This window comes from Rana temporaria, chromosome 1, assembly GCF_905171775.1.
Source record: "Rana temporaria chromosome 1, aRanTem1.1, whole genome shotgun sequence".
In the NCBI taxonomy this organism is placed as follows: Eukaryota; Metazoa; Chordata; class Amphibia; order Anura; family Ranidae; genus Rana; species Rana temporaria.
In genome coordinates, this window is record NC_053489.1 from 543,201,976 (window position 1) to 543,229,290 (window position 27,315).

The 27,315-nt window shown below is 42.3% G+C and overlaps 1 protein-coding gene across 4 annotated transcripts in view; it reads right to left on the reverse strand.

The window, feature by feature from the left end:
- PALLD (palladin, cytoskeletal associated protein) overlaps positions 1 to 27,315 on the reverse strand; it is a 478,084-nt gene that overhangs the window by 56,594 nt on the left and 394,175 nt on the right. For 3 of the 4 annotated variants that reach the window (XM_040333029.1, XM_040333047.1, XM_040333055.1), the window contains 4 exons: positions 13,283 to 13,975; positions 2,908 to 3,043; positions 2,627 to 2,728; positions 543 to 593 (listed from right to left, as the gene is read on the reverse strand). In XM_040333029.1, the coding sequence (XP_040188963.1) occupies positions 543 to 593; positions 2,627 to 2,728; positions 2,908 to 3,043; positions 13,283 to 13,975 (982 nt within the window). The remainder of the gene's footprint in view (positions 1 to 542; positions 594 to 2,626; positions 2,729 to 2,907; positions 3,044 to 13,282; positions 13,976 to 27,315) is intronic. The other variant, XM_040333039.1, reaches the window with a different exon arrangement.

The following is a 27,315-nucleotide window of genomic DNA, read 5'->3' on the forward strand; positions in this document are numbered from 1 at the left end:
CGAACTTTAAAGCGGAGTTACACCCACAACATTGTTACATTGCTACAATGTAACATTAAACCAACCTTTATACATATACCTACCTAAATATAGTACAAGACTACAAACATAGAATTGGAGTTATATAAATCGCTGGTGTTATTTATATGTGTTGAACACTGGTGTGTCCCATATTTATGCAGGACTTATACCTATTTCCTATATGGAAGGGGCATTTTATACGAGTGGAATTCTGGTTAAGATTGTTTATAAGTAATTAGTGAAATTAAACAACACAGTCATTTCATGCAAATATGTTATGCATTCTCTAGAGCTGGAGACTTTACTCAGGCACATAACATCCTACTCTATAACTTGGCTAAAACCCTCTCTTTTCTTAATGGATGAATACACATTGTACCAAGTGACAAAACACAAGGCAACAAGAAAAACACGTGTTTATAACAGATGTTAAATTGGTCAAACTGCAAAACATGTAAGATGTTAGTTTTTAAGACTAATGATCAGTGTGGTGTAGACACGGAACACAGGTCAATAGTAACCTTCTGCATTTCAAGAGGATTCTCTGCAGAAGCATCAACAGAGTCAACTTCCTGGAAAGGTAGAGAAGAAGGTGAAAGCTACAGCAAGAAAACAGTTACTGCCATGTGCTCTGATAACACTTCTCTTTCATAGAACTCGGGCTATAAACTCTGAGCCTGGGACTTTATGTACAGAAAAGTATTTAATTATTTAACCTATTATGAATGTTGTGATATCAGACAATGATGACACTTACTTCTACTAGTATATACACTTCCCCCCAAAAAAGAAAAAAAGATGGCATTATTCCATCAGCACAAATTTATAAAGAAACTACCTTTAGGCTGTTACGCTTATTTACTGGATATTGATCAAACGCTCTTTAAAGTGTGCGTAAACCCCCCTCATTTTCAGCCAAGGAAGCTTCCATCTTTGCCTCTGTTTAATCTACAACTTCCATGATGCCGCACATGTGATCAGTTATGACATCAGCCATTGGATGGTTTGACAGTTTGATTGAGAGCACAACCAATGGGAGTGTTAGATTTCCAGCACGTGCCGGAAATTAAACTGTTTTATGGATTGGTTTACTTCCGCTTTAAAGGCAAATTAATGGAACCTTATTAGAAGCACATTTATAGTATGAATAAACATTAGCCCAATTAATTATATACATGGTTACAAAGGATGGTACAGTGTGGATAGCATCCTCTGTGGCATGAACAGCCAACTAAAGTGGTTTATAAGTAATTAAAAAATGGACGCAAACATACACTATGGAGCCACATACGCAAACAAAATACAATACTGTGAGCCACATGATTTATATAGAATGTTTAATGTCCGTACACAGTTAGGCCTCGTACACACGACCGAGTTTCTCGGCAAAAAACAGCAAGGAAACTGTCGAGGATCTCGTTGAGCCAATAAGAGAGCATGTCTTCTTTTTCCTCGACGGGAATGGGGAAATTTGGCTCGCCGAGATTCTTGACAGCCTAACAAGGAACCCGTCGAGTTTCTCGGTCGTGTGTACGAGGCTTCACATCACACATATGCAAAACGGATGCATTTCTAACCACATCCGATTCGTATAACGTGAACCAGACCGGCTTTCAATGGAGCCAGTTCACATATGTCAAGATCGGCCACAGTCCATTTTTGAAAAAGGTCCTGTGTGATTTTGGGTCCAGTTTATGTGCAAATTCGAGTATAAATTTGCAACTGAACCGGTGAACAAAACTACACCGGACTGCAAACTGCAGCCAGACATGTGTGAACCCAGCCTAATATAAACATAGGAGCTTTGTATCTGATCTTCTGTCAATCAGCCCAATTAAAGGCAGTACCAGGCCCTCTTATCCCCTCGTTATCCTCGCTCTCTCTTAGTAAATAGTCCACATGTCTGGCTATCATTAAACTTAGCCATCTGTACAATCTAATTTGCTTAACAAACAGATTTTGTAGATTTCGTCTTATATGTGTATGTGTACACCCAAAGTCAAGCCATTCTGTTTTTATGCGTAGAGCCAGTTTAGCACTATAAAGTTAGAGAGCACTGACTCAGGATACATGCATGTATAAACTGCTGTGTCCAGGAAAGCAAGAATGCATGACAAGCTGAAAGGCCAGACCACTGTTTGACTGTTTGGGTATCATGAGTACACGAAAAGCAGGAAGATAAACATACATTAACACACAGCTGACTGCTATGGAATGCGTGTTATGGACAAAGCATTCATACTTCTGTCAATTACAATTAGTTAGCAAAAGAAACATTTAGAGTTATTTCCTGTAGAGAATGAATGTTTTTCTAAATAATATAATATGTTACTGTTTCCTCAATTGTGGGTAATGGCAGATTCTTAATTCACTAAATGCCCTTCAATAGTTTACTTTTGATAAGCTGTTTGTTAATGATTATTGTGGCTCCATGGGCACATTCCACTGAAAAAAAAAGTTTTTTTTTGGCAAGGAACACCAACTCAATTGTGTGTATTAGGTTAAACATATAAAGCTATATATGGAGCAACTGCATATTTTCCATTATCTCAATTTTGAATCTCAATTATTTGAACTCTAAATATGTAGATGTAAGAAGACATACCTGTGTATTTATATCATCTTCTGGTTCTTGCAAATTAAACACTGTTGCAGCATTGTCAGCTCCCAGCAACCGCCGAGCCATTTTCTCTTCATACGTCAATTTCTAAGAACATAGGAGAGATACAAATATTTTATTTTTAGTCACTCATTACTTGCCTTTGTAAGTTTATTGTTTGACATAAAAGAAATATAACCAATGTCTAACTTTAAAAATAAAGTGAAAGGATAACTGACAGTTTCTTTGTAACACAATATGAATAATAAGTGCAGTCACTATAATACCGGTTGACCGTTGTTCAGGAGCTCATCTTTGAAACGCAGCTTCCTCTCGAGATCCTGTATCACTGCATCTTTTGTTCCCTGGATCTCTTCATCAGAGGCTATGCGGGCAGTCCGGCCTGTCTTCCTTGGGAAGCCACTAACAGAGGAAATATTGGTGGTAATTTACATTCATGTGAGACCAACACAAATGACATTTCAAACCTATTTTAACCCTCTTTTTCTAGTATTACTTCTACATATAAAGTAACCCTAACTGAAAGGAATAATTAAAGCATTACTAAAAAAAAAAAAATTCTATTTGTAACTAATCACTTCTCATCCTGCAGACTCAACAGGAGTTGTAAAGAAATAATCCACAGACTGTTGTCTTGGGAATAAGTGTCCTCATTGGAAGATTTGCTCTCTTTTTGTATTCTCGTGGCAACTCAAAATTTGAGATTTACTCTCAGGCCCCGTACACACGACCAGTTTCCTCGGCAGAATTCAGCTTCCGACCGAGTTTCTGGCTGAATTCTGACGAGAAACCCGGCCGTGTGTACAATTTCGCCAAGGAAGCCGACGAGGAGCTCGACGAGGAAATAGAGAACATGTTCTCTATTTCCTCGTTGTTCTATGGGAGCTCTCGGCCCGCCGAGCTCCTCGGCGGCTTCAGGGCTGAACTGGCCGAGGAACTCGATGTGTTTGGCACGTCGAGTTCCTCGGCCGTGTGTACGGGGCCTCACATTTATTCCCAGTGAAATAGATCATCAGTGTAGTTAGACAGTGTGAATCTCCATTGCGTTGACACATAGACAGCTGTGAAAATCCTGACAAAAGGTTCTAACCTCCTTACCTTTTCCAAATTTGAAAAAAAAAGTTTAACTTTAAATTATACTTCAAGGGTCCATGCACACCAGACTTAAAAAACGCTGCTTCTACAGTAGTCTTCTGGCAGAAAAATGCTAAATTTCTGTGATCAGTCAATAAAGAGCTCATTCACATACAATAAAAAGTACATTCTTTAAATAAATGAGTTTAATATTTATACACCTATGCATATTCAGGGGTCAGCTGTTGCTTTGGACAGATCACAGTCCTAGTGTGGTGATGCAGGATGAGGCAAAGAATTCAAATTCCTATTGAACAACTCTTATGCCTTGTACACACGATTGGAGTTTCCGTCGGAAATAAACTCCGACGGGTTTTTCAGACGGAATTCCATTTAAGCTGTCTTGCATACACACGGACACACCAAATTCCGACTAAGAAAAACGCGGTGATGTACAACACTACGATGAGGCTAGAAAAATGAAGTTCATAGGGCATAAGGTGCAGCACCTATATCAATCAGTCAGAATCTACCTTACTGATATCTTATGTAAAGTAAATTGATATTGTTGCTATTTTTGTACCCTTAAATTACACCTGAAGTGGAACTTTATGCAAAAAAATAAATGGGCAAATTAAAGTTACATCGGCCTGCTACACCTGCCTCCCAGTAGGGGGGGATTCCTTTTATGATAAAGGTTTTACTTGAATAAATAAAGCACCCCTGCCAAATGGTTTGTCTCCCCCTTAGAAACTGATACATTTGGAGGAGAGCTTGTTCTTTTGATAAACAACAGCCCTAATGGCTGGATCACCATATGAAAATAAAGGAAAGAAAGCCTAGAAAGAAAACGAATACGGTCATTACAGCTAAGAATTAGAAAGCTACCCTATAATAAATATTTTTTTGGGGGGTTTAATACTGCTTTAAGTGTCAACAGTGCTAGATGTGGACTGACAGTACACTGAAGGATAAGTCATAGTTCCTTCTAGCTAAAATCATGGTAACAATTCTCTGCTGACCTCTAGTAATCCACTTTAATTGAAACAAGCTTAAAATCTGGAGTTGCCCTTGCCCATAAATAATATGGAGTCCTTTCATTTCCAAAAGTTCCTTCACTGGAAAACTTTTGGTTTGTCACGCACTTATCAATTGTTAGTGGTGGCCACAGCCATTTTGAAAGCTGTCAAGTGTTTAACAGGATACATTATTTAAATTCAGTAGCAACTAATGATAGATATCAGGTTCAGGAGAAAAACTGATAATTCAGGGTTTTATTTATAATATTTAAAACTTGACTATGTGGCCTACCCACCCACAATATCCTACCCGCTCTACCCCCAAGTCCATCATATTCGTTATATAACATAAATGGTTTATAGTGTTTTGGGGGTGACAAATCTGTTAACAAATTATATGCTTCATACCATACTCTCAAATCTTTATTTAGTAGTACTAGAAATTTTTCAGGAAACCATTCCAAGTCACTAACGGAAAAGTTGGATTTAACAAAACTAGTGCAACATCTGTGTTGCTTGAAACATCAGAAACATCTGAGTTGGCCATCATAACAAGTTAATAGCAGCTCTCATTTTTTTTTCTAGGCCACAATAAATAAAAGCATATCTCTTTGCTGTAGCTGTGGCAATTACCTTCTCCAGTTTTCATAAATTGACAGTAGGGTTTGGTTATGTATTAATCTGGGGATGTATATAAGAACTATGGTTTTATTTAAGCAATAAGCTCAGCATCCTTTGTTTTGCTACAGCATAGAAAATCCATCATATTTTCTAAATGTTTCCATGGTTGACTTAGAGTCGGGCCCCAGTGTGAACCGGCTCTTACTGCCATGGTTTTTAACTGAACAGTATAAAAAGAAGGAAACAAAGTTCTACTAAAGACACTGCCCCAGAGAAAGCAGAAAAACGAATCAGGTGACAGCTTGAAAATATTTAGTCTCTAAGAGATCACATCCTGAGTAAAATGATAAAGAAAATACTGCTGAGAAACGAAGTATACAGTAAAAATACCAATTATACCCTAAACTGTCAATATTTCATAAAGAATTTCTTCTTCTCAGTTTCTGAAAAGTAGAGCGTTATGAGGGGTGCTGGATATTACAAAATTGCATGGCCCCAACCATAGGCAGCTGGAATTACAATAACGAAATCCAGATTTCACTCAATACACATTTGGAATTCCTTGCTGGTTACATACAGATGGATGATAGTGTTTCCAATTTTGTTTTAATCTTTTACTAAAACCATCCAAAATCAATTTATTTTTATGAATTGCTATCAATAAAGCAAAGTTAGCATTTAATATTTTAACTGTTTAACTTTTAAGAGTTACATTGTGTATACCTAAATCTTTAAGACTGTTTCATTTTATATTTTTTCTAAATAGATCCTGTGACTGCCAACCTCTTTAACCACCTGCTGACTGCACACAGTAAATATACTGTGATCGGGCCACAGGCACTTGTATGTACTGTACATTACTGGCCTACTTCTGGGTTTGATTGGACGCAGCTTGAGCTTGGCAGCAGATTTCAGCTAAAACCTGCTGATCGACTGTATCCAATCACACAAAGAGTTCTGTTTTTACAAACACAGGACCCTGTGTACATAGGAACAGTGATCTGGCTTTTTCTTCTCCCTGAAAAGCAGGGAGAAATACAGACAGATTAGTAAGTAAAAATAGCACACATTACACTAGTCAGGCACACAGTTATTAACCCCTTGATTTTCCCTAGATGTTAACCCCTTTCCAGCCAGTGTCATTAGTACAGTGTCAGTGTACAATATTATCACTGATCACTGTATTAGTGTCACTAGCCAAATCAGTGTCAGTAAACCTCCCAACCAGTGTCTGTTAGTGCCAGATTGCCTGCCACCCTATGACAGTCCCACTATAAGTCGTTAATCGCCACTAGTACAGTATAAAGTCTATAGTTGCGTAAATTCCAATATATATACCATAGTTTGTAGACACCATAACTTTCACACAAACCAATTACAATTAATGTACACATCTTGGATTTTTTTACCAAACACATGGAGCAGAATACATTTTGGCCTAAATTTATGAATCTTATTTCCTTTTTTTTTTATTGGATATATTTCATAACAGAAAGTAGAAAATAGCATGTTTTTATTTTCCAAATTTTCAGTCTTTTTTTCATTTATATTAACAAAATTCCAGTAGTGATTGGCACCTTTTAGGGGGGAGGGGGGAGCAGATACCTGTCTAATACAGGTATTTACTCCCATATCCTGCAAAAGATCGCTGCAGTATCTGCGGTGATCAACACCATGTCTAGCCCCTCCTACGCCCCCCCCCCCCGCTGTCTTCTGGGCGACACACAGGTCCCAGGGACCATGCGCAGTAGGGAAACAGGCTGTGAAGCTGCAAGGCTTCACTTCCTGATTTCTTTACTTAAGATGCCGGCGCCTCCACCCAGCTTCGGGTAAGGACATCGCAGGTGCCCAGGACAGGTAAGTGTCCTTATTTTAAAAGTCAGCAGCTACAGTATTTGTAACTGCTGACGTATATTTTTTTTGAAAGCGGAACGCCGCTTTAAAGCGGAGCTCCACCCTAAAGTGGAACTCACGCTGATCGGAACCCGCCCCCCTCCGGTGTCACATTTGACACCTTTCAGGGGGAGGGGGGTGCAGATACCTGTCTAAAGACAGGTATTTGCACCCACTTCCGTCCACATGTCTCGGGCAAAAGACGGGTTTTTCCAGACTTCCCGTCTGTCCCCTGTTGTGTGCTGGGAACACTCGGCTCCCAGCACACAGCGTGTGAGCCAATCGGCGGGCGCAGCGTGACTCGCGCATGTGCCGTAGGGAACCGGGTAGTGAAGCCGGATCGCTTCACTTCCTGGTTCCCTCACTGAGGATGGCGGGGGGAGCAGCAGAGAGACGAGCGATCGCTCATCCTCTGCTGCGGACGGCGCTGGACTCCAGGACAGGTAAGTGTCCTAATATTAAAAGTCAGCAGCTGCAGTATTTGTAGCTGCTGGCTTTTAATATTTTTTTTTTACTGGCACATCTGCTTTAAATGCCACCAAAAGAAGGCTTTATTTTGTGTGAAAAGAAATTATATAAATTTGACCATGCAATTGCCAGTTAAAGTAGCACACTGCTGAATAGAAAAAACTGCCCTGGTCACAAAGAGGGTAAAACCTTTCGGAGGTCAAGTGGGTTGATAAAAAGTCCCATAAAAGAAAAATTATCAGATAAAAAGACTTTTATATTTTGGTTCACCTCAGGTAGACAACAGGCATATATAGGGCCTGTGTTAATGGGCTTTTTTATTCCATTCGCCAGGGCTGCTGATAGGGGGGGACCACCAGCCCTCCTGTAGGGGGCCCCGGCACACAGAGGGGCCCAGACAGCAGGAGGGTTGGTGGAAAACAATGCTCTCCGTGTCGCTCACCCAGGTTTTTCCCCCTGCCCCTCCCATCGGCTTTTAGCTGCTGAGTGAGAGACATGGAGGGATAATGAACCTAGCCAACCCCCGCTGACCTTCTTCCCCTGCCCCGAGAGGGGGTTGTGCTAGGAGGAGGGATTTGTGGGAATGTGTCCTTGGAGAGGGATTGAAGAAAGAAGATTTGTGCTGGAAGGGGAGATGCGGGTGATTGTGTACCAGGAGCCGATGAGGGAATTCGGAGCCAATAGGAGGGATTGGGGGAATCGTGCAGGCAGGGGAGATTTGTACTAGGAGGGGGAATTGGGGTGGCATTTGTGTCCATTAATAATGTATTTTTTTGTGAAAATATTGTTTAGAATACCGTCAGGTGTGTGTGTGTGTGGGGGGCCCCGTCAGGTAGGCTGTACAGGGCCCTGAAATTCCTAACAGCGGCCCTGCCATTAGCACTTCTTTCTCTATGAATGTGAATGGCAAGGCAAAAACAGGCCGATGCAGCTTAAGAGGTCAAGTCAGAAGGAGGTCAGTTTCAGGTCAGATGCACCTCAGTGAATGTTAAATGGTCACAGAAGACCCTCAAACCAGTGGCGGCTGGTGCTCAACATTTTTGGGGGGGCGCAAACATAAAAAAATAAAATAAAAATTGCAGCCTCACTGTGCCCATCAAATTCAGCCACTGTGGCATCAATTGTCACCACTGTGCCATGCCATCAAACGCAGCCACTGTGCCATCAATTGTCACCACTGTGCCATGCCAAAAAACGCAGCCACTGTGCCATCAATTATCACCACTGTGCCGTGCCATCAAATGCAGTCTCTATGCCATCAATTCGCACCACTGTGCCATGCCATCAAATGCAGTCACTGTGCCATGCCATCAAACGCAGCCACTGTGCCATCAATTATCACCACTGTGCCATGCCATCAAATGCAGTCACTGTGCCATTAATTCGCACCACTGTGCCATGCCATCAAGTGCAGTCACTGTGCCATGCCATCAAACACAGCCGCTGTGCCATGCCATCAAACGCAGTCACTGTGCCATGCCATCAAACGCAGCCACTGTGCCATGCCATAAAAAACGCAGTCGCTGCGCCATGCCATCAAACGCAGTCACTGTGCCATGCCATCAAACGCAGTCACTGTGCCATGCCATCAAACGCAGTCGCTGTGCCATGCCAAACGCAGTCACTGTGCCTACCATCTAACGCAGTCACTGTGCCATGCCATCAAACACAGCCACTGTGCCATCAATTCACACCACTGTGCCATTCCATCAAATGCAGCCACTGTGCCCCTCAATTGTCGCCACTGTGCCCATTGTCACCACTATGCCCCTCAATTGTCACCACTGTGCCAATTGTCACCACTGTGCCCTTTAATTGTCGCCACTTTGCCCATTGATGCCACTGTGCCCATTGATGCCACTGTGCCCATTGTCACTACTGTGCCCATTGTTGCCACTGTGCATTTCACTGTGCCCTTTAATTGTTGCCACTGTGCCCATTGATGTCACTGTGCCCTTTGTCGCCTCTGTGCCCATTGTCGCCGCTGTGCCCTGTAAAATGCACTTACCTTAATCCTTCGACGTCCCTCGAAGTCTTCTTCTCCCGCCTTGGTGACGCTTCAGCCAATCAGGTTACTGATAACCAGAATCGGCGAACCTGATTGGCTGAGACGGCTGTCAGTCTTATCCAAGGAACGCACCCCATACTTTCCCTGGATAAGACATCCGGGAGACGAGGGCTGTACACGGAAAGCCTATCAGAGTCGCTGGCTCTGATAGGCACTTCCGCACATCCGAACAGATGCCGTTATTCAAGTGGTCGGCGCTCAATGTCCGGCCACCTTGAATAGACCAGCGGCAGCTGGCAATAATAACATACATTCATGCAATGCATGAATGTATGTTATTTTCAGTGGCGGTGCGGAGCCAGAGGGGGAGGCGCTACAGTGCCCTCTATGGACGGACCGCCGCTGCCTCAAACTGATCTGAAATTTAAGCTATTGTAAATGCAACTGTATGCAAGCTGCATTTTCCCATCAACACAAGTCCATTGACATAGGCCCAAAGTCTTCTTGGCACAAAAAAACACTGCTCAGCATTAACAATGGCATGTGCAAAGGAAAAGGATCAGGGCCTTCTGATTAATGTTATCTGACAGAAGTACTGTCTCTATGTAACTGACTGGTATTGGCAAGAAGAACAGATTTTAGTCAACAATTAGTCATGAAACAAAGCCTTAAAGTGGACCTTCACCCTATATGAACTTCCCCTTCTCCACAAATCTGTATTTTTTTTATAATTTGCCTTTTTATGGGAAAAAAATGTGTGGCCCCCTCCTCTCAATGCACTTTATCCGCCTAGTTGAATGACATGCATAGTGTTCACTAGGCTTCCTGTGATATAAACATCACATATCCCAGAAGGCCTTTAGTCATTCATTCAGAATTACTGTAGAAGGGAGGCAGGCCTAGCGGCACGTCATCACAAGGCCCGACCGGCTGAACCTGGAAGCGCCGGTTGGGTCTCTCAATGTCCTCACATGTAAGATGGAGGTGCGGGACCCAGCAGTGTCTGCTGACAAAAGGATGTCAACAGAACAACGCTGCATCTGGTGGCTGGATGAGTATTTGAACTCTGGCTAGGACAACAGGAGGTAAGCGGGGGCAAAGAAAAGTAAAATGGAGGGGGGGTATGCTGAAGGTCCTCTTTAGGTCTTTAGGCTGACCATAGATGGGTAGAATTTCCAATGGAAAATCTTAAAATAAGAATGTTCTAAGAAAGTTTGTTTTTAATTATTTTTTTGAATCATTAGTAGGTCACATTGACATTAATTTTCAACTGCAATTACAAAAGAAATTCAAAGCAGCAGGACGGAAATTTTTTCTCGAATGAACAAATTTCTAACAGTGTATGTGGTTTTCATTCATTTCAAAATCAAATGTTAAAACAAACAAAATCTTTTGAACATTCAAATGGTTTGAGAATGTTTTCAAAATGTTCCTAAAAAATGTATTTTAAAATTCTATCCATCTTAGACAACCATATCACGTGACCTTAAAGTGATACTAAAGTCCTCTTCTCGGGTCCCTTGTCAGTGCTCCTGGCCCCTCACTCCTGTTGAATGCCCCCACAATTAGCATCTTGCTATGGGGCACCCGAGCCAAGCCTCAGCTTTGTCTGTCCATTCAGACACAGAGCCGTGGCACCGGCACTGCCCTCTCTCTCCTCATTGGCTTAATGACTTTGATTGACAGCAGCGGGAGCCCATGGTGCTTCACTGCTGTCTCGGCCAATGAGGAGGGAGAGTCTTTGACAGCTGAGCCTCTTGTGTGACATCGCTGGATCAAGCTGATGCTCAGTAAGTATTAGGGGGCTGCTGCACACAGAAAACTTTTTTATCTTAATGCATATAATGCATTAAGATTAAAAAAAACTGAGGCAAGAAGGCATTTGCCCATTGGGCCTGTCCAAATAAGTTATGTTTAGCTGGTGGCCCTGAGAATACTTCACCACCCAGAGATCGATCAGATCCAGACCCACAATCTGTGACACATGTTGGATATTATATAGGTACCTGCTCCCTGTTCAGTCCTATGATCACAGCATCTGGCACAGGGACGTCTCAGATGTAAAGTGACCAAATACTGAGAGCATCATGGCACACTTTGCATGTTACACTTTCTTTATTCAGAAAAAGTTATCTCTACCAAGAAAGGGCCACTCGGCTACTTTGCTTCCCAGGCATATAAGCATTGAAGTCAGGGTCAATGGAAGTGTATATTGAATTGTTCTATTAACTGTACAGTACTAGAGGGTTATATTTTTATTAAAAACAAAGAATAATACCACTTACAGCAATGGGATGCATTATAGAGTTCCTAAAGAACCTCTGTACAGTATACAAATACTATAAGGTCCAAGCACACAGCACACATTTCCAAATATATGTTTTCTAACAGTAAATCACTCTTGCAATGAGGTTGTAATGAAATGTTCCTAACAGCCAATAGATTTAATTGTGCCAAGAGCTGGTCACGTTAAGTAATTTTTGATTACTTAGGCTGTGTGAGCAATACAGTCACAGCTGGAAGTCACTGTTCTTGTTAGGAGTTATTTCTCAAACTTTGGCACATCTCTGAAGTGTGACCTGGCAAACATGTTGTGATTCTAAGACAAGGTGGCAACATTTCAGATAGCAGCAATCTGTAACTTAAGAATGTGTTCCTTGATTTTACAGTGTATATAGTACACTTCTGTAGTAACTGGTAATGATAATTACTGTCAGAGCTCAGCAGGAACTCAGGGGAATGCAGTTCCGACTCCTCCAGTACTGGAAGTATATAATGGCAAGGGGTGCTGGAGGGTTCATTAACGCTGAGGGATTTATTGTCGCTGGGAGGGATCTATTGTTGTGGGGGGTCTATTGTTGCTGGGGAGGTCTTATGTTGCTGGGAGGGTTGATTATTTCTGGGAGGGATCTACTGTTGAGGGAGGGGCCGTTTGTAGCTGGCTGCTGGAGGGACTACTGATCCTGGTTGTTGGGAGATCTATTTTCGCTGGTTGAGGTCTATTGTTGTCCGGGTGGCTAGGTTGGGATAGAACCAAGGGACGGTGCTCAGAGGTCAGTAGGGGCAAAAACAAAGAGCAACTTGGAAGTGGAGAGTATCTGCAACTCTTCTCTGAGAAAAAAAAAACCCTGAGCATAGGTGTGCGCAGCCTATTGCATTAGGGTGTGCACCCCAAAGCCCAAACACACACCACCATTCACTCACAATGTTCATTCAGAAGGTAATATTTCCTGGCCCCTTCCCCACTCCTAAAACATCCCAGTGGCAACAGCCAATAATAGAGGAGGGAAGCTGGCAGCGCTGCAGGGGGAAAGATGGGAGCCGGGACAGTGGGGGGAGCTGCTCAGGGTGATTAGGGTGTGCCTGGGCACACCTGGCACACCCTGTGCGCACGCCTATGCCCCTGAGTGTTGTACATGTACAGTAAGTGAAATACACTGTCAATACAGGTAATCTCCCTGTCTGCCTGCATTGCTATCTTTCTAGTATTATCTGTCTATCAAATCAAAGTGAACTGTAAAAACATCTACATAGACAAAGTGAAGAAAATTTACTCACGGAGGCATAACACCTTTTGGTAGTCCAAGTTCGTTGAAAGAGACTGGTGATGGCTGCGATGGTAACATGGAACTGAGGAAGGCCGCAGGGCTGTGGCTGGAGCTAGAGCCTCTGGTTGTTGGAGACTGAGATGGACTGTATGAATGAGAAGGTCCAGATCCAGGAAGTGGTGGAGGAGGTGGAGGAAGAGGAAATGGATCCTGGAAAGAATAGTTTGCAGTTGGACTCATCACAGGAGGTGGAGGAGGAGGGGGAGATGAGGAGGTTGGTGACCAAAACTGTTCACCTTCAGGAGAGAACGGCTGGGAGAAAGGTTGCACAGGAACCCTGGTAAACTGATTTTGAGGCGTTGAGGGTGATATTGGGGATGGGATGCTGGAGGTAGAGGAACCCGATGATGGTGTAATGCAGCCTGGTGCATTGCTCATGTTCTGGGCAGCAATAAATTGTTTAGGCCGAGCATAGTTAAAGGAGCTTGTTGACTGCATGGCAGGAGAACTGTGGGAGTTGAGAACACTCATTTGCACTGGTGGGGTGATAAGCTGACTGGCCTCCAGTTCCTGGAAGGAAGGTGGAGGAGGGAAGGATGGTGAGGGTGGTGTGCTTTGCTGATGACTGGCTTGTTGCTTCCAAGCAGCAGATTCTTTCTCGTGACGTATCTGATTTTGTAGTTGCAGCAGTGTCTGAGAATCCCTGGACAAGAGCAAGATAAAAAAAAAAAGAAAAATTATGAACAGGGAAATGGTATGCATGGCATCTGAGCAGTGTGTTTAACAGAAACTACATAAGGAATGCTGCAGTGTATTCCTAACAACAGCTTTAAGTAAGAAACAGAGTTCTAAAGAAAATAAACTCACAAATGTTCAGAGGATGTAGTGGCTGGTGTCCTCTTTTGTAATAGACATTAAGAGGCTATTCCCTTTGCAAGGGAATTTTTCCCAGATCTTAATAAATGTGGTACTCAATCATGTGCAAGGAAATTTAAAACAAAAGCATTTTGACTTGCACGTGATTGGATGATGCAGCAGAGCTTCACCTCATTTACTGTACTCTATGAAAAATTATCTTGCAGAGTGCAACTTCCCTTGAAAAGTGATCAGTCTATTTGCCTTTAGTAAAAATACTCCTAGATGTCCAATCCCGAATGTGCCACATTTCTGATAATTGCACTCAGATTACACTGATGATAAAACATATTAGAGTAGAAAATGACTGGGAACACAATAATATATTCACAAGAAATGTACTTTTTGTGGGACTGTCTGGTCATTTTTAGCTTTATTATTGCCTGATTAAACTGCAGTGCCCTTGTAGTTGGATAAGATCAGCAAGGGACAGCTATTGTGCATCACTGTTAAGCAGGAACAATTATTGACTACAGGCAATTAGTGAATATAGATTTCCCCATGAACCTATAGACCAGCATTTCTAAACCTTTTTACCCCAGAGGAACCCCCAAAATAATTTCTATATCTCGTAGAATAGTCACTAAAACCAATTTTTTGGAAGTCAATGGCAAAAATGGCCCATAACTACTTTCCACCCCGGCCACTGCATATGTGCGGCCAGATGGGTGCTCTCTCCTTCTGAGTGGACGTTCAGGGAGGGGACAGCCATGTCCAATCACAGCCATCATGTGATGTAAACACAGAGCCGGTTGCTAGGCGATCGGCTCTCCTCTCCTCCCATATTAGTTGTCGGTGAGGAGAGGAGAGTGTATCGCTGCAACTGGCTGGTGATCAGTGAGTATGAGCTGTTTTTTACAGCTTTTTTTTACATTTTCACAGCTGATAAAGGAAACACTGTAGCCAACTTTTTTTTAAATCAAAAGCTTTGATTTCTCTCTTCAGCTGATATGCTGACTTTTCATAACATTTGATTTAGAGTTTGCCTTATTTAGTTCTTTCAAGCCTGCTACATGTTCAGAAAGTAGATTATGGCAGAGAAAAGGGATGTAGAGGAAACAGAATGTTGCCTTATTTGTACAGAGGGCAATGTAAGCAGAAAGCTGGCAAGTAAAGGGAAGCTACAGTCATGGGCGGGCCCCTCTGACCCCCAAAACAGCTTCACCCCTACAGTTACACCCAATGTGACGTTATATTAAAATCTGCCTCATTTTATTTTTACTTCTTTTGGTGTTACAAGCAAACACACCTTCATGGACACATTGCATAATTTACTATCCTGTTTGAATGACGCTTGTACATTAAAGGACACAAAATAAATGTTTTTTATATTAAAAGCAGATCAAATATTACAATTTTTATAACAATCAGGAAAATTCCTTAGATTACTCCTTGGGTCTTCTGAGATAACAGGAACGTGTCTCTTTGACAACATAAACCAGCTGCCAGCTAGGCGATAACATTACTGAAAGCAAGGCTACAAAAATCAATCATGACCAGGTTCATCCCACAGACACTGCTCTAGGCATGATAGAAGGGCTATTCATAAACGCTATGCTCATGGTGATGGAAATATACAAAGCATTGCACTGAAAGACTCCAGCGGCAATGGTTTTGTATTTTTTATATTACTTGTTTAAAAAATGGAAAGTGATTGATTTGATCTCTAGACACACCTTTGTACCAGTTAAAAAAAAAACATTATCATATACTAATGCTATATTAACTAATACTCAAATGTAATTTACTTCAAATTATCTGAGCGTTGTAAAAGAGAGCTATAATACAAAGCCAGATTGGTATGGCAACAAATTGTGCATTCTTACTAGCCGCAATTGCGGTTTGTTTACTTACGGGTACCCGGGCATGACGTCATCACATCGCGCCCGGGCCTTCCGACGGTCATAGAGATGACTGGTGACCATCTGGTCACCAGTCATCTCTATGCTTCACATCCGGCGGATGACGATCATCTCTACGGGGCCCCCGATGGCACGCGGAGCCTGGAGAAGCACCGGATGGCGGCGGGAGGGGGGATGTCCCCTCCCGCCGCCTATAAGAACGATCAAGTGGCGGAAACGCTGCTATGATCATTCTTATTGTGCGCAGGATCGCCGCCGGAACAAAATGATATCTGAATGATGCCTCTAGGTGCAGGCATCATTCAGATATCACCGCACAAAGTACAGGACGTCATATGACGTCCACCCGGGATAAGAAATCCCTTTTTTGGACGTCATATGACGGCGTGCGGTATTGAAGTGGTTAAGAAGATTTTTTGGACACTTGAGGCCAGATTCACAGAAGAGATACGACAGCGCATCTCCTGATACGCCGTCGTATCTCTGAGAGTATCTATGCGACTGATTCATAGAATCAGTTACGCATAGATAGCCCTAAGATCCGACAGGTGTAATTGACTTACACCGTCGGATCTTAGGATGCAATACTTCGGCCGCCGCTGGGTGGAGTTCGCGTAGTTTTCCAGCGTCGGGTATGCAAATGAGGTTTTACGGCGATCCACGACGGTTTTCGCGTTTGTTACGTCGTCGCTAGTAATTTTTTCCCGTCGCAAAGTTAAGCCTGCTTTAACATGGCTTAACTTTAGACGAGCCATGTTAAAGTATGGCCGTCGTTTCCGGGTCGAATTTCAAATTATTTATTTTTTTGCGTAAGACGTCCGGGAATACGAACGTACATTACGCACGTCGCCGTTCAAAAAAATTAAGTCACTTCGCGCAAAGCACGGCGGGAATTTCAAAACGGAGCATGCGCAGTACGTCTGCCGCGGGAGCGCGCCTAATTTAAATGGTACACGCCCCATTTGAATTAGGCGGGCTTGCACCGGATGCCGCCGCCGTAAGTTTACACGCAAGTGCTTGGTGAATCAGGCACTTGCGATGAAAACTTGCGGCGGTGTAACGTATAGACGATACGTTACGCCGCCGCATTTATATGTGAATCTGGCCCTTGGAATTTAATCACTTATGGACTGGGCTTGTTATTACCTATTTTTTTTTATCACCGGATGAAAGTTTTTGTTTATATTTATTTAAGTATTTTCGTTTTCACTCCTCATATATATCTAATATCATTTAGCATATGTGTGTTATATATATTTTTTCACGGATTTATTTACACATTTATTTAGGATTGTTTATTTATTGAACACAGTGGTACTATTTTGTTCATTCAGAATTATTACACATCACTATTTAGTAGCTGCTTTAGGTATTTTTAAATTTATTTATTGGCGCAGTGGGGTGTGAGAAGGTAGAAGGGCGCATTTATTTTTCTTTTTTTCATCATTTATTTACAGTATGTATATTGTCAATATTCCCTCCACCAATACCAATGATGTGACACTATTCCTCCTACTACTGACTGCAGGTGCCATGTAATTTTCTTAATCCTTCTAACAACCAAGTCAAGGCATTGTCTACTCCAGGGCATTTTCTACTCCCACTGGCCACAATCCGGCCTCCCTAAGGTCTGTGCCTTTAGAAAAGAATTATTGTGGCCAGGATTCTTCTTTTCTTGCGCTCATGTGCATTTATTTTTCGATTACATTTCGATTCTCACATCATTAATTAGAAAAAAAAATTCAAAACATTTCCAACAATTTGATGGCCGCACGAAAATCGGCCCGTGCTGCAGCCCACTAATGGTGTGAAATACAAACGAAAATTCTTAGCTAGGAAAGAAATGTATTAATGTATGGCGTGCATTCGTTTTGAAAGTTTGGAAAACCCTGGTATAGCGTGTAAGAAACACATTGCTGAAAACTGCTGTGTCCAAGGCTATACTTCAATACTATAACTGACAGTATTCTAAGTATTCTCTCAGTATAGCTTTTCTTTAGCATTAGGCTGTCATGTAAGTTGTCTGTTTGCCCTGTAACTATAATGATCACGCAGACATTTGTGAGCAGGGACCAGAGCTTGTGAAGCACAGCAGTGCCTAAAAAGGCAGTCTTGTTTCTAATTTGCTTTGTGACAGCTGATGGTTTTATCATTCGAGGAACAAGCAGCTGAACTGATGCCAGTTTTCCTTTTCTTCTAAGTTTATCTGAACAGAGGAAACTAGGTTAATGTCTGTTTAAAAGGAATCAGCTGTTCAATTGTGAGACGACAAAAATGATTCAGACCTTTCTCTGCAGCTGATAGTGACAATTCCCCAACATATATCAAACAGTCCACCATTTGTCAACCAGCCATAAGCTGTTAGGCCTCATTCACATTAACAATGACATATATGTGTTTTTATGCATTCATATGCACTTTAGGATATTTTAATAGGTATAAAAATGCATGTAGTGATTGTACATACATTTACTTGGGTTTAGATGCCTTCAGTTTAGCTGTGTTTTGAGAAAACAGTATTCTGTGCATCCAGAGGCAGATCAGATACTCTGAACGCATCTAAACACATGGAATTGCAAGTCGATTTAAACATAGAAGAACTTGTTCTTGGAAGCGTACAGTTTGTTATTTCTTCCTAGATCACTTCCCCTTTGTTTAAGTATACCAAACACAGGAGGCTAGCGTGAATGTCACCTTATTAGCACCAAGTGCTCAGATCAAAAAATACTATTTTACACAAGTACAAAACGTTTACAGATAATGTACATAAGTTGTCATCTTTGTAACTGAGAGCCGGTTCACACTGGGGCGACTCGTCAGGCGGCTCAGCCGCCTGACGAGTCACGTCCCATTCTGTGCAACAGGAGCAACGCAAGTCGCTCCGACTTCGAAAAAGGTTCTTGTACGACTTCGGGGGCGGCTCGGGGCGATTTGCATTGACTTCTATACAGAAGTCATTTGGCTAATCGCCTCTGAAGTCCTCTTCAGGACGACTTGCAGAGTCGCCCCCGAAGTCGTGCCACGGAAGTGTGAACAGGCTCTCTTTCATCTGTTTTAGGACTCATTCCGATGGGTGCTGAGACCTGTTCTCTGTGCTGAGCAGCCCATAGGAATGGAAGCAGATGCAATGGTTGCATTGTCACAGTCGCATGTCAAAATTTAACATGTAGGCAGGAGCAGATGCACAGTGTCTGCGTTCAGATCCGTGCACCCCCCTCCTGCCCACGTGTCAAATTTTAACATGCAACTGGGTCTCATCGCCCGTGTAAATGAGCCCTAAAGTTTAAAAGATGTTTCAAATAAAATGGAGAACAAAAAGCTTGTGGACTGTGCCATCTTCAAAGTGCTAACCAGGGCTCAAAAACAGCATATAATCAACAAAGCAGGGAAGTCACAAGAGAGTGGCTGCAGCACTTATACTAAAGATGATTATAAATAACTGTTTTAATTACAAACATATTGTAAAAACAAGTACACAAAAGAATAAATTGACTGGTCCTTATGGTCCAGCAACCCCCTGGCTGGATCAGACCCAGGGGATGTAGCGGATTCCGCTTGCTCAGCAGGCAAATGACAGGTACGTGTCTGCTTCGCTGTGTAGAGCGGACACGGACACATTCCTGCTCTCCTCTATAGGGAGATTGGATCAAAACAGAACGCCTGTCCGTTTCCAATCAATCCAATCCACCAGACGGATGGAATATAGGACCACTATTTGTCTGTTTTTTTGCAGGCAAGATTGTATTGGATGGCGGCAGGTGTCAGCAGACATGTGTCCACTGACATTCGCCACTCCATAGAGGAGACTGGAGGGTCCGATCGGGTCGGTCCTAAAAACTGACAGGCGGACCTGATCGGACAGCCCGTGTGAAAGGGGCCTTACGTTGCAAAGCGTGGTAATTAAGGTGAAGCTTCACTTTGAAAAAAATAACCAATCACATGCAAAGAAAAAAAAAACAGCATTTTTGCTTGGACATAACTGGATTATGGAAATCAGCAGAGCCTCACCTCATTCACTAAGTTTTGGGGCAAATTCCCTTGCAAGGTGCAACTTTCCCTTTAAAAGTGAACAGCCAATTTGCCTTTAGTTAATCACCCTAATGTATCACAATAGATAATATAATAATATAAGAAGGTGCACCAATTCATATTAAGTTTAGACATTTCCACCAAATGGAAAAACAGGGTATTAAACCAAACTACAATATAGAAACAATAGAAAGAAGGGCACTGGTATTCGAGGAGTATTGCAAGCAATCAGAGAACTGCAAGTTTTATATTTATTGTTACACACTGAGGTTGATTTATTTAGGTTGGATTCCCATCTTAATGTTTGGAAAAAACAAGAATTAACACCTGGTGGTTTAAAGTGGGTAATGTGCTGCATATAAGGGTTGCAGACATATACAGTAAAAACAGATGCACCAGCGTTACAGCTGAGCACAGTGCACAAATAATAGTCTAGGTGCATTATTTCCAGCATTAAGGTGCATTGAGAGGTCAAAGTGAACAAGTTGTCTGAACCAGTTGTAAACTTTGTGGCAAACCCATAAAAAACTTTAGTGAAGAACTAATGGTGTTCCCCAGTGCTGCTCCCCCCCAGCCACATATGTTGGCAAACCCCTGCTGTAAATTATTATGTTATAAAATTAAATGAGCGAAAGGAGAAATTAGTGGTGGGAGAATTAAAACGTTTTTGGTTTCTTCTTTTCTTTTTGTTATGGCAAAGAGCGATTAAGGTATATATAATAACAAAAAGAGTTTTAGAGTAAAATCGGTAGATATATTGAATAAGGTGTTCCACGTGAAAAGTTGTAATGTGATTATCTTTGTAAAAAAATAAAGAATTAAAAAAAAAATATTATGTTATTATTATACAGGATTTATATAGCACCAACAATTTGCACAGAGCTTAACAAAATTAAGGTAGACAATACAGTTACATTACAATTTGGTACAACAGGAATCAGAGGATCCTGCTCATTGGAGCTTACAATCTAGGAGGGAGGGTCAATTGATACAAAAGGTAATACTGTAGCTGTGGGGAATGAGCTGATGGAAAAAGTAAAACAGTGTATTAATTAGAAGCAGGATAGGCTTCTTTAAAGAGAAGGGTTTTCAGGGATCGCCTAAAGATGGATAGATTAGGGGACAGTTGGACAGATTGGGGTAGGGAGTTCCAAAGGCTGGGAGAAGCTCTGGAGAAATCCTGGAGGCGAGCATGGGAGGAGGTGACAAGGGAGCTAGAGAGCAGGAGGTCTTGGGATAAAATGATGTTTATCATGCATGATGTGAATAGGCCCTTAAGTAGAAGTCAGAACCCCTTATACTGTATATTCTCTTCATTGTGCTGAATAAACATAGCTGCAGCTCAGATGGCTAAGATGCCAGTATAGCAATCCATCAGTCAGTGTATTTGCTCAGCGCCAGACACAGTAGCACCCCTAAGTGGGGTTAAAGCACACAAAGGTCTGAATGGGCCCTAAAGGAGTAAACAATGTGCACTGAACTTAGGAAACGAGTGAAGCTATGATCACTTCAGATCTAGTTATGTAAAAGTCAAAATCCATATTTTTACATTTCCCTCCTCATGGTTGGATATTAAAATTTAAAATAGGCTCCTTACTCACTGAGTAGTCACTTGGCTAATTAAACATTCTCCACTTCTTATCTTAACCAACCCCATTGTATATAAAGAATTATAGCATTTATAGCATTTCATAATTAGAGCAACGAGGTTTACAGCTGAACACCAGGTCCCCAGCATGTAATGGAAGAACAGGCTTATTGTAGTTAATATTAAAGTTTTATAATGGCCCTTCCAGAATTACAACCAGATACACATACTGGACCAATGTAATGTATGACATGTGAGCTTGGGGGAAATATTTGTTTTATTGCTTTCCCAGCCACCAAGAAACAGAGCCACTTCTGAACATGGTTCTACCGGACTATAATGACTCATCTGGGGCAGAACCACAACACAGAAGACAGATATACAGGGGCTGCTAGAAACTGTTACAATGAATTCTCATTGCCGGGAATCTTTCCTACTTGTATCAGCATATTATTTTGATTTAACTTTCCAGATGTGGACTCATGCAGCTGATTTATCACTACGTATTACTCTGTATTTTCCATTTTGAAAATACTTGTGAATTTTCCCATTCAGTAACAAGGCTCTGGGGCATACAGCTTGCTGTTCAATAGCATGGCCTGTGGTTTCTGTGGAGGGTAAAAATGCTTCTGTATGTGAAATATTTTGCATGGGAATAATATCTAAAAATAAAGATAACACTACAGGGGATATACTGGAGTGACTGTAGGATTTCTGATTACGCAATGAACCGATTTCCATTATACTAAAAAGTAAAAATAACAGGGCCCCAGTACAAATGTAAAATGGGGCTGCCCCTTATATATATATATATATATATATATATATATATATATATATATACTATATACTATACAGGGAGTGCAGAATTATTAGGCAAATTAGTATTTTGACCACATCATCCTCTTTATGCATGTTGTCTTACTCCAAGCTGTGTAGGCTCGAAAGCCTACTACCAATTAAGCATATTAGGTGATGTGCATCTCTGTAATGAGAAGGGGTGTGGTCTAATGACATCAACACCCTATATCAGGTGTGCATAATTATTAGGCAACTTCCTTTCCTTTGGCAAAATGGGTCAAAAGAAGGACTTGACAGGCTGACAAAAGTCAAAAATTGTGAGATATCTTGCAGAGGGATGCAGCACTCTTAAAATTGCAAAGCTTCTGAAGCGTGATCATCGAACAATCAAGCGTTTCATTCAAAATAGTCAACAGGGTCGCAAGAAGCGTGTGGAAAAACCAAGGTGCAAAATAACTGCCCATGAACTGAGAAAAGTCAAGCGTGCAGCTGCCAAGATGCCACTTGCCACCAGTTTGGCCATATTTCAGAGCTGCAACATCACTGGAGTGCCCAAAAGCACAAGGTGTGCAATACTCAGAGACATGGCCAAGGTAAGAAAGGCTGAAAGACGACCACCACTGAACAAGACACACAAGCTGAAACCTCAAGACTGGGCCTAGAAATATCTCAAGACTGATTTTTCTAAGGTTTTATGGACTGATGAAATGAGAGTGAGTCTTGATGGGCCAGATGGAAGAGCCCGTGGCTGGATTGGTAAAGGGCAGAGAGCTCCAGTCCGACTCAGACGCCAGCAAGGTGGAGGTGGAGTACTGGTTTGGGCTGGTATCATCAAAGATGAGCTTGTGGGGCCTTTTCGGGTTGAGGATGGAGTCAAGCTCAACTCCCAGTCCTACTGCCAGTTTCTGGAAGACACCTTCTTCAAGCAGTGGTACAGGAAGAAGTCTGCATCCTTCAAGAAAAACATGATTTTCATGCAGGACAATGCTCCATCACACGCGTCCAAGTACTCCACAGCGTGGCTGGCAAGAAAGGGTATAAAAGAAGAAAAACTAATGACATGGCCTCCTTGTTCACCTGATCTGAACCCCATTGAGAACCTGTGGTCCATCATCAAATGTGAGATTTACAAGGAGGGAAAACAGTACACCTCTCTGAACAGTGTCTGGGAGGCTGTGGTTGCTGCTGCACGCAATGTTGATGGTGAACAGATCAAAACACTGACAGAATCCATGGATGGCAGGCTTTTGAGTGTCCTTGCAAAGAAAGGTGGCTATATTGGTCACTGATTTGTTTTTGTTTTGTTTTTGAATGTCAGAAATGTATATTTGTGAATGTTGAGATGTTATATTGGTTTCACTGGTAAAAATAAATAATTGAAATGGGTATATATTTGTTTTTTGTTAAGTTGCCTAATAATTATGCACAGTAATAGTCACCTGCACACACAGATATCCCCCTAAAATAGCTAAAACTAAAAACAAACTAAAAACTACTTCCAAAAATATTCAGCTTTGATATTAATGAGTTTTTTGGGTTCATTGAGAACATGGTTGTTGTTCAATAATAAAATTAATCCTCAAAAATACAACTTGCCTAATAATTCTGCACTCCCTGTATACAGTACAAACACTTTCTTGACTCTTCTGTTTATCCCAAGAGGCAGGAATGCTTTAAGGGATATGGTAATGCTGTTTAAATACAAGAGACATGTGTATTCTTGGTGTCCTTTGTGTATTTCTATCTGGCGTGAAACATTGCCTTTGGACAGAAGCCTCCTGTAATAAAGACCAGTCACAGCTGCTATCTCTCCTTGTGCAGGGTGATTGGTCTTGTATCCGCCCTCCTCCTGTAATGTGTGAGTCTGCTAGGTCTCTCCCACAGCTCTGCTCTTTGCACAGAATCAGGGGAATTTAATAAAGCTTTTGTTGCACTTTTCTGGGCCCTTTAAAGGGTCCAAGGTCCTGTGCCAGATTCAAAATGCCCTGCTGCCATATTTAGTAGTTTTCCTGTAATGTGCTGCAGATTCAGATAGTTCTTCTATAAAGTGGTGCTATTATTGGACCCAATTAAAAAATGAATTATCACTAATTTGTAGATAAAACTGGTGATTGTTAAGACCAACTCTAAGGCCTCGTACACACGACCGAGAAACTCGTCGGAAAAGACACATCTTTTTCCTCGACGAGTTCCTTGTTAGGCTTGTCGAGGAACTCGACAAACTTGCTTTGCGTACACACTGTCAAGACAAAATCTCCTCGTTCTCAAACGCGGTGACGTACAACACATACAATGGCTGGGGAAGTTCGATTCCACTGGCACAACCCTTGGGGCTGCTTTTGCTAATCTCATGTTACTGCGTGTTAGGTAAAAGTTTGGTCGGAGACGATTTGCACTTTTCAGTCTGTTACAGCGTGAAATTTTTTTATCTCCATCACAAATGCTACTTTTACTCCCGTCTCATACTTTATTCTGAGCATGCAGGGGTTTCTTAGCATACACACGCTCAAGTTTCTCGTCGAAAACCAGCCCGACGAGGAACACGACAAAGAAATTGAGACTCCCGTCGAGGAAAAAGAGAACTCTTTTTTCCTCGTCGAGTTCCTCAACGGTTTCCTCGATGAAAAACGTACACACGACCAGTTTCCTTGGCAAAAAAGCTCTCCCACCAAGTTTCTTGATGGATTCTGTCGAGTTTCTCGGTCGTGTACGAGGCCTTAGTTGGCATACAGTGCCTGGTAGAGTGCCTGTCTCTGTATGCTGTGTAAAAACTGGCATGTTTGCTGCCACTACTCCTTCCCCTCCCCCTATCTGTCACTGTTTTTTAAGCTTCAGAGCCAACAGCCTCCTAACACCCAATGATGCAGGCAGTAGGTGGAGCCTGACGAGGAAGCTGAGACACTAATTGCCCATAGTCAGCTTTCTCCTTGTGATTGACAGCAGGCAATGGGGCCATACTACAGCCAACAGCATGCTATTAGCTATGGATCTTCTCACTGTCTGCTGTCAATCACAAAGGGAGTGGACCTGATGGGAACTAGATTCACTGAAACCCCATCAGTCTCTGCCCACCTAACTTCAAAAGTACTCGACTGCTGCGCTGTCCATCTTGGCCCTCTCGTCTTAGTGCTGCTTCACACATGGTGCCACGGTTAAAATGTATGTAGCTGTTTACAACAGGAACACAAATCTGTCACAGCACCAACATTTGTCAGACTGAGGCATGATGGAATTCTAAAGAGTGTCGTAGACGCACTTTATGAATTCCCCTGAATATATATAGCACTTTTACAAGGAAATAAATGTGGTTGCAAAGGCATTTGGTGTATACAGAGGGAATTTATACGCTTTGTAGCTGCTTGGGCATTTAAATGAAAGTTTTGTGCCTGAGGTTTGGTATATGCAGACCCTAATAATAAACTTCTCTTATTTTTTCCTACTTAAAAAAATGAAGAAAGTGTTTCTCATGCACACTCAGATGAGGTATTCAGACTTTTAACTTCTTTGGTCCCAGAAAATGGAGTGCTCATAGTGTATCATATGGTTGTGCTGTATACCCTGAACACATATTTTCCCCCAAACAGGGATCACATGATCATATTATTTGTATATTCCCATCTAGCTCCAGGACAGAGTGAAGTCTTATAGACTGGCCAACAAATACGGTAGCAAGTGCCGAGAATCTACTTCCTTATCAGAAAAAAAACAATACACATTTTTTTAAGCTGGCCCAATATAGCAGGAAACCAGCCAAATTGGCAATCCTGTTCTGTCCTCATGCTGCTTACTCTGCTGTGAAAAGGGGCAGCCACAGAAAAAAGAAACAAACGTAAATCGGAGCAACAGTCTGAAAATTATTTTTCTTCTAATCTTCAGCGGCTAGCCTTCACTTTATAACATATTCTGGGGAACTGCTAGTAGACATCCTTTAGAATTCTGTTGGAGTGGTATATGACTTCTGTCAGGTCAAGAGACAGGTACATAAATCTGTTGATGCCATGTCCATTCTGGTTACTTCTTCCTCAGTGCGATCTAATTCTCCCTCCTCGACCTCTGTGACATCACACTGACAGGCACATAGCTTGTCAGTAGAGGTGGGTGACGCCTGATAGGGAACTAAGATTCTAGCTCCCCATAAGGTCCACTATCATTTTGAATGACAGTCAATGGCAGTGGGTGGATTCATAGCCACTGTTCAGTCCAAAAGTGGTTTTGGAATCAGTGGTAATTCTTTTAGAATGTGTCACAGCCATAGTGAAAGATTATAAAAGTGACACCGGTAGTAAAACCTACATGAATCTGGTGCATGTGTCAGTATCTGTACTGAAGCCTTGGCAAGCCACCAGAACCATTTCTAATGTATAATCTGCACTGGCATCAAACTGATTTGTATTGTCTCTTAGACTGAATGAAAACCTCTCATCAAAATAAAAAAAATCAAAGGTAGGAATCTCTTAGAACTTCCGCAGGAGGGAGGGGCCTGATGAGAGTGCGCGTCAGAACAGGCTGCTAGCTCTGAGCAGCTCCGTGGGCTCCATGGATCCCTCCGGCGCACGCTAGGCTGTGTCTCTTCCCTACCCCCCGCTGTGCCTCTCCCCCTGCTTCCCCCGCCCCCCCTTCCGCCGTGCTACCTTGGCGCCACGCTGTGGAGTGAGGCCGTGGGGTTCTCCCGGAGTCTTGGAGTGTGTGGAGTCCCGACTTTGGCAGGCGCTGGAGGAGCTGAAGGGCTGAAGGGCTCGGGTTCCGTTCGGGTTCCGTGTGCTATGCGCGCTGTGAGGAGGTGTGAGGAGTCGTGAGGAAGCGCAGCCTGATTCGTCTGACTCAGCTGACTCGGCGTCTGACTCGGCG